General features: G+C 32.8%; 1 protein-coding gene across 5 annotated transcripts in view; it reads right to left on the reverse strand.

Moving 5' to 3' along the window:
- LOC145239869 (prolow-density lipoprotein receptor-related protein 1-like) overlaps positions 1–7,002 on the reverse strand; it is a 520,067-nt gene extending 513,065 nt beyond the window's left edge. For all 5 annotated transcript variants that reach the window (XR_013862384.1, XM_080103450.1, XM_080103451.1 and 2 more), the window contains exon 1: positions 6,336–7,002. Coding sequence is in view for 4 of the 5 variants with exons in the window: in XM_080103450.1 (XP_079959576.1) it covers positions 6,336–6,426 (91 nt within the window). In the remaining variant the exon portion in view is untranslated. The remainder of the gene's footprint in view (positions 1–6,335) is intronic.
- Positions 7,003–8,769: the final 1,767 nt, after the last annotated feature.

The raw sequence follows: 8,769 nt of genomic DNA on the forward strand, positions 1-8,769 counted from the left end.
CAGCCAAAAAAATGTACTTGCAACTCTTATATCATTTGATTTCATATGACCCTAAGTTAGTTAGGACAAAAATATGAACCAAAGTAAGGCATGGAAGTTGAAGGGGAAGCGTATTTCCATTCTTGCAGGTGGTTGTTCCAAAGACAACACTGAAACTAGGTCAAATAGTCAATCAGGTGCTCATAATTCTGCCTTTCTTTTATTATATTGAACTCGTTAAGAGAGAGGGAGGAGGAGGGATATATCCTCAAGGTAATATAACTGAACATGTGTAGTGAGAGAAAAGTTCTAAAAGAAAGAGGCTAAATTGGTAAACAGTTTTTTTAATTAAAATAAAATACGCATCAAGTGCGCTTGAAACCAAACCACAACGTAATATTAAGAAAATTTCTTTTATTCCAATTAAAACAACGTTTCTATATTGAACTCTCATTCTTGACGCTATTCTCGCGTTACCTGCGCACGGTTAAAACAATTCAAAATACAACCGCCAGATACAACGTGCGACTCTATACAGACTTTTTTCTCCAAATTTACAACATGGCAAGGAAGAAGAAAAAGAAACAAAGAACGCACTGAAGATGGAGTCTACCTCCGAAATATATACGTGATAAATTCAAACAAGTAAAATATTTGTTTATTTTCCTAATATTACGTTGTGATTTGGTTTCAAGCGCACTTGATGCATATTTATTTTATTCAAATTAAAACAACGTTTCTATATTGAACTCTCATTCTTGAAGTTTTTTTTATTATTTTATTTTCCTAATCAATGGCTCCAGCTCACCCCGGGTATCCGTGTTCGTTTGCGGTTCCTTAAAACTGGTTAGATTTTTCAAGAGTTTTAACATGATAAAAACAAGTTACCGCTTGCTCAGATCAAACTTAAGTGGAACATCTGTGTCGATATTCACCAAATCCGTTCCGCTTCTTAAAATGCAGAAGCAGAAAGTAAATGACCCGGACCATAAGGCGATGGAGCATTCACCATCACCACCTATACAGACTTTGAACAACATTCTACGTGTGTGTGTGTGTATATATATATATATATATATATATATATATATATATATATAATTAAAATAGGCAGAAACAATTTGGAAATTAGCGTTTATTGTTGAATTTGGAAATGACGGCACCAATATTTTGATCTTTTGCAATACACACACACACACACACATATATAAAGAAATAATGGTTTGAAGCCAGCACAAGAAAACACAATGGCATGTAAATATTCAGCAAAGGTCTCTGAAACGATCGTACACAAATTGAAATTACTTTTGTTTGAATTCTTGGAATATATATATATATATATATATGATCACGTATTAATTTTATTTACCTCCATTCTCTCCCTCTCTCTCGGAGGCTTCAGTGTATAGCGACGGCCTTAGTAAATATACATAAATTTATATAACTCTCAGTTATATATGTGTATGCATTTTTGACGATTTAAATTATTTTCAGATTGTGAACTAGAACAGTGTTCAATATATGTTTCTGCTCATTCAAAAGCATTTGTAATCAAAGAATTTAAGTTGGATTTGAAACCGATAGTAATGAAATAAATATCATGCTCTTCATTTGGATTTTCTTTCCTTAATAATCCAATTCTTCGCTGGGGTTCTCTCTCACTAGGCTTACAAAGATGTACATAGTAAGTTATGAACATATATCAATGGTAATTAAGCTACACAAAGGCGTCCGCGTTTCATCCTCCTAGGGAATTGTCAGACACTGACATAACATTATATTTCCTTATACGGGTATGCATGTAATAATTATCCACAGACACGTATTTCGTTGTTATATGACTCATCAGCGTGACTGAAGCTTGCTACATTATACAAGTACGCGTATGGATGTTTCATAGATGTTAACGAACCTCCAGTGTTTATGAGATAGTGCTCAATAACAAGTAGAGCTGTATTATAATCTTTTTATTCAGGCAAACAGTGGCTACATGTGCATAAATGTTTTTTAAATACAATTATTAACTAAACTTTTTTTATTTTATTCAAGCTGGGAATGGGGCATTCTACCGGATGCTAGACATTCACCCGCTATTTCATACATCCCAATCTCTAAGATTTTAACCGCCCCTTTAAATGCAATTGTTTGAATCTCGCTTGCACTTAGTTCATCGAATACATTTGCAAGATAGTTTTTGAAATTTTTTTTTTATGAGACTAGTTGCTCCTATAATTACTAGAATAATGGAGATCTTCCTAAGATTCCAGAATAATATTGTAATACGGTATCATTAATTACTCTATTATATAGTACAGTAAATACTAGTCAACAACGGATCAAAAAATGTCATATGTTTGATAATTCCTGTTTTCTGGGGAATGCATTTGAACAAAACACAATAAAATGATGATACAACAAATTCTTTAAGCACGGAAATGCTACTGAACAGTTTTTCACACCCCAAACACACGGAATGATTTGAAACCGATTTAAAATGTCAAACTTACATGCACATACTTGACTGAGAAGAGTTATACATTGATGAAGCTTTTTTGCAGACTATAAACAGAAGCAATTGTTTGTAAATAAAATATTTTTAGATGAAATATTGAAGGTTTTTCTGAATAACTAGGAATATATATATACACACACGCGAGATGCCTTCAATAAGTTTCCAGACGTTTTGAACAAATTTTTTTGTAAAATTGTTCAAGATTTTTTGAAAATTCACTGTTATTGCTATACATACTGAGATAACCGACCAATTTTTATGATTTCCGATTCAATTGAATAGCTACAGCAGGAATTGGAATATAACCTACTAAAGCCTGATTGTCACAGTTGGTGAATTTCAAAAATGCAATCTTGATGTGAGGACACTTTAGAAGAACGATATGTAATGAAATTCTGCTTTAAACTTGGAAAAAAACGCCACAGAAACGTATGGAATGATTTAGACTGCTTTTGGACCATCTTGCATGAATCGAGCATCAGAGTGGCGAATTCTGAGGTGTGGGAGGATGGTCGAATAAAGAATTTCATGAACAAGGACCGTCGTGTGTCTATAGACACAAGTGCACACAGTTTGATGTCAGTGTGGGAACTGTTCAACAATTATCCGCAAGGACCTGAAGATGCGGAAAATTTGCGCGAATGCACCAGTCCACAACTCCATCGTTGTCAAAGACTATTTGCCCAAGATGGGCATCAATGCAGTTCCTAATTCTCCCTATAGTACTGACCTTGCTCCCTTTGACTTGATTATTTCCTAAGCTCAAGAGAATAACGATGTGACGAGGATCATTAACACGCTCACACAAGTGGACTTCCATGGGGTCTTTCAGACATTGTTGGAATGGTACAACAAGTGCATTGCAGCCGGATGAGGTCACTTCAAAAGGGGACTAGAGTTTCATGCGTGTACTATCAATAAAATGCCCATACGAAAAAATCTGGAAACTTATTGAAGATACATCGTGTGTGTGTGTGTGTGTGTGTGTATATATATATATATATATATATATATATATATATATATATATATATGTGCGCGCGCGCGTGTAGTAGTAGTAGGATTAAGTTATAAAAATATGTGAATTAAGCTACACTGAATGAATCTCCCGCTCTATTCATTCACTGAGCACTTGTTGAGACAAATACTGAAAATCGGTAGATAAAATGTATCTCATAATATTTTTATGTGGATACATGACAGCGATCCATATTGAACCGAATACGATTTACAAAACAAACCGGAAACATCTGAAGCAGTTTACGATTTGAAAGCCGATAAAAGTGGTAAAAGAGATAGACGACACGAATGCAAAATAGGCAGTTTAGGGTTTTTTAAATTAATAAAATTGACAAAGTCGATTTAGTTACTGATTTGAAGAAAATTATTGAATCTATCTTTAGTACAAGTTTATATTCAGATCGAAAAAAAAAAAAACGTCTGTCGAATAAAGTTATTTAGCTTGGCTGTGAAAATACATTGAAATTCCATCAAATTTAGTTAATCAACTTATGACCAAGATCTTCATACAAATAATCGTTGTTGTAACTCACACTGATAAATGTGAATTAATCAGAAATTAATGCAGACATCCTTAATATTCATGATTATTACTATATATTTTTTTCTTTGCAAAGGGAAAACAAAGAAAATCATTGTCAAACACACACCCTCCGCCTCTCCAAAAGTTGTATTTTTGAAAAGGGACAAAATAAACAATAGCATTCCATTATACATAACTATAGGGTACTCATGCACTTATTGATCCGTGCTGAAATAATGTTATTTAAAAAGCCATTCTTAACATGGGGAGGGTGTTTTGTACCTATTCTGTATTTCAATCTTACAATTGAATAAAAAAATAAACCCATAAAACTTTAATTAAACTTGGAAATACGATTTAAAAAATAGCGCGGATCAATAAGCATCAACTATAGTAAATATCGGTGAGGAATATCATTTCAACGATGGAAAATATAATCAAGCATTTTAAGTTCAGAATTAGTTCAAAACTTATTTTCTAATAAATTCACAATTAAAAAGCAGTAAAGAAAGTATCACAACAACAAAAAATGCACATTTAGGACAATTATTGAATATTGTTTTTAATGCTTCGAGGAGACGGGTTTCACTTGTCGGAGTCGTAAAATGGACTCCGATTTATAGCCGGTGTAAGTTAAAATCCCTTGTTTACACATTAAAAAGTACTTTCCACTTAAGGTAGAAATTAAGGAGTTCAGTTACAATTAAGCTATAGCGACTGTAATTAATGGCTTTACACTAGATGTCGGAGACACCTTCTTGGTTATATGCTCCAAACACTCAAGTATAAGTCCTAGTACTGGGAAACATATTAAAAAAGGAGATAGTTTAAATATGACTGGAAGCTCTCGCAATTTAGTAGACAGAGACTGTCTTCACCTTCACCCCCTTTGCGTGCCACTGGCCCCTACTTTCAGTATTTTTTAATTTTATTTTTTTCTATTTATGTCTGGAGATTGGAAAAGGTTGACATGAATATTGTTTTGTATACACATCAAATTATGAATTTAGTTTAAGAACTTGATCTGAATATACAAATTTTTCTGAAAATATATAATTTATGGCATCGACAGTATTATTATTAAATACCACAAGCAAGATATTGCACTATTAAACACGTGTCGTCAATGTGGTTGTGTGTGTATACCTTAAAAGATTGATGGTGACAATGTTTACATTTTGAAAGTAGAATTTATTTTATTTTAATGATTGTTAAGGTTCAAAAATGTGTTGTTTTTTTAGAAGTTTTAAAACAGAATAAATGTGCTTTAATTTTTCTTCGGACAATAAAAAACGTGGAATTTCTTGGTTGACAAAGAACGTTCTCTTTCTTCCACATGTCCTTACTCTGCTACTACTACTAGGAAAGGAATGAGATGTCAGTCTGTTTATTATTTATCTTTTATTTAAATTATTCGCTTCTGAGGGTTTCTGTGGGGATTGAATTCTGTCGTATATGATCATAGAGCAATTGTCAGCTTACTTGAAGGGGGGGGGCATTACTACAAAATGTAATGAAAGCAAGGCGGTCCGGTCCATAAAGAGAATATGCATTCTTTTGCGGACAGTTTATTAAAAATAAAAATAAAAAGCATATTGTAAATTAATAAAATCTACGAGCATTACTTTTACAGAGGATTAAAATTGTGCCTAATTAATTCATATGAAAAATAATTCTAGTAGAAATAGTTTGTTAAAAAGCCGGTTGATTGCAGGAATGTTTAGATTCCTTTATAAAAAAAAATGTAAAGATTTTACAACGTTTTATAATATTTAATTACTTCTTCGAATACATAATACATAAAAAATTAAAATCGCTTTTTAAACGTTTTATTTAAACACACTGCACAAAAATCACTCCGTTAAAAAGTATGATAAATTATAAAACATTATCACAACAAAAAAAAATGTAGTTATTCGGAATAATTTATCGACATAAAAATGATTTTATTACTTTAGTAAAAATGCATTTCCTTTCGTTAAAAAAAAAAAAAAAAAAAAAAACGCCGGTGTAAAAAAAAAAATATGCAGTGAAAAGCAAACGTAATAAATTTAACGTGGCTTAATATTTTAAAAAAATGTATACTTTTATGTATCATTTGATGAAAATATTTATAAACACGGAAACTCGACTGATCCGTGCAATAAATGTAAAATTGTATGTAAAAAGTGCGCGTAAAAAAAAAAAAAAGTGCTAGTCTGATTTATGAATGGAGAGAAAGGGAACGACGCGACTTCGAAGTAAATACAAAAGGAGGACATTCGTTTTCTTATTTATATTATTAGATTGAAGATTGCTTACCTTCTGAGTGAACACCGGTACTGGCGAGAGAAATGTAAACCAGCCCGAATACAAGTAATATTTTCCATTCGGGTGGAATATTCACCGACATGTTCGGCTTTCTCGTCGTGTTTATGCGGTTATTAACAAAAACGCAAGAAAAAGTCGGGTATTATCATTACGCCGCTTAGGTGAGCTAGTAAGAAAAAAAAGAGGGGGTATACTTTTTCTTTTCTTTTTTCTTCTGGTAATCTAGTCTTTTTTCTTTTTTTTTCTCCTCCTCTCCTTTTAATATCCGATACACGTGAGAATTTTCCTTCCTTTAAAAATCTGTTTATAAAGAAACGATAACGATATATGTATACAGATGTGTGGACATGTGTCGTGAGGATGCGCAGTTTGTGAAGGTAACAAAAAAGAAACTAAACTGGTTAAAGAGAGAATAGAGATATAGAAGAACCGACTAGTATGTGTGTGTTTAGATGTAACCGAATGTAGATAAAATTGATTGTAAAAAAGGGGGGAGGGGAGAAACGTTAATGGAAGGAGAGCGATTTCGCCGCACTTATGTTGTTTTCACCTTCTCTCAATTACTTCTCTTTATCCCTGACTACTCTTCTCCTTTAAGCGAGTAAGAGCGAAGGGCATTTCGGACGTTGGGTTATCCCCCTTGTTTTCATAAACTGTCGCTAGGCGGCGGTGTCATCAAAAGCTGTCGTCGTCCCTTCCGCCACCATCTGCCCTTCGCATCTCTCCGCCCCTACTTTACGTTCATGCTAATTTCTTTCTGTCTTTCTTTTTCTAAAAATAAAACAAAATTATGTTAAACTTTGTTTTTGTTTTAGTATTTTATTGCTATTTGTTTGTTTGTTTATTTGTTTTTACTTATCACTTTTCTTTCGTATACTTTCTCTTTTTCTTTCTCATTCTATCTTTGTCTTCTTAAACGGTCTTTCGTCACAACTATCACTTTCCTCTCTCTCCACCAAGAACATTATTTTAATTGCCGAATGGGTTGGGGAGGAAGGCCGATCTGCCCGAGAGTTACCCTATCCCCCCTCTTTCTCTCTCTCTCTCTCTCTCTCTCTCTCTCATTTAACTACACTATGAGATTGTTCAAATTGTAACTACTTTTCATTCAGCTTTCTTTATTATTTTCTTTATTATTTTCTTAAATAAAAAAAATATTGATGGTCGCTTGCTTTGTAAATTGTAAACGTTTTAGGAAAACTGGAGTAATATCTATAGAAGGACACCTTAAGGATTATTTTATTTATTGTTCCAATGTTTGTATTAAATATTTCGCAGAAAAAAAACTACTTTCAAAAAGTGTCAAACTAAGAACAATATTCTGCGACGTCAGCACGTTACGTGACTTTATTGGAACAGCCTTCTATTTATGTAGGCCGCGGCCGCGCTCGCTCGACTAGGTGAATATGCGTGTTTGCCATTAAAACAATATTATCAACGAAATTAGTTCTAGTTTTTAATTTTGATAACAATTTAATGGTTCAACGACACCATAATAAACTTTCAAAATCGTATTTTATTTTAATTTTTTAAATCAATAAATATATAAGTGAAAGTTAACTCCCGAACAACAACAACAACAACAACAGCTAATTAATTCATAAATTTGATGTTGGTAGATTATTACGTAAGAACATTATTTTCAATGAATATTTCTGGGAAAACCGAGTAATCAAATGAAATATCTTCCTTCAAGTATTTTTTTATTTTTTTATTTTTTTTTTATTATTATTATTATTTTTTTTCTTCTTCTTCTTCTTCTTCTTCTTCTTCTTCTTCTTCTTCTTCTTCTTCTTCTTCTTCTTCTTCTTCTTCTACAATGAAAACGTATTTATTCAAATATTATCCATAGCGAAAAAAATGAAATAATAAAGAAAAAAATGTTTGCGTCCTACTTTTCAGCAATAATTGAAAAAAAAAAAAAAAACGTTTGAAACATAGAATATTTCCACCCTTTCCCTTTTTTATCGGGTATGAACAAGCCTCCCCCCTCCCTTCGTCTCTCAGCTTCTATTTAATGGATCGCTTTGTTTACAATAGATATTGTGTTCTTGGTATTAATTACATCAGAAATTATTTGATATGTCATGAAACAAATCGAACCTGTTTCTATTTTTCTCGCCTCCGTCCGAAAGCTCAGTTTGACAAGTCGGTTTTTAATAAAGGAAGAAATTCACTATGAATTGGAGACAAGAACTGGAGACAAGAATGTTGGTTGAGACTGGAGGGATTTTTTCCACAGACTTAGGACAGAACAAATGCCCAACTTTGACCATAGCTTGATAACCAGAACAATTTTTGGTATTTTTTACGATCTGCCCCAGCGTACACACTCAACCGTCCCATGTTAGGAACGGCTTTCGGGATAAACACCTCCAATAATGTTAAGAACGACTTTCGGGGTTGGAGGTGTTTATTCCTAAAG

The sequence above is a fragment of the Euprymna scolopes genome, chromosome 19, assembly GCF_053919585.1.
Source record: "Euprymna scolopes isolate OS-2025 chromosome 19, ASM5391958v1, whole genome shotgun sequence".
Lineage (NCBI taxonomy): Eukaryota > Metazoa > Mollusca > Cephalopoda > Sepiida > Sepiolidae > Euprymna > Euprymna scolopes.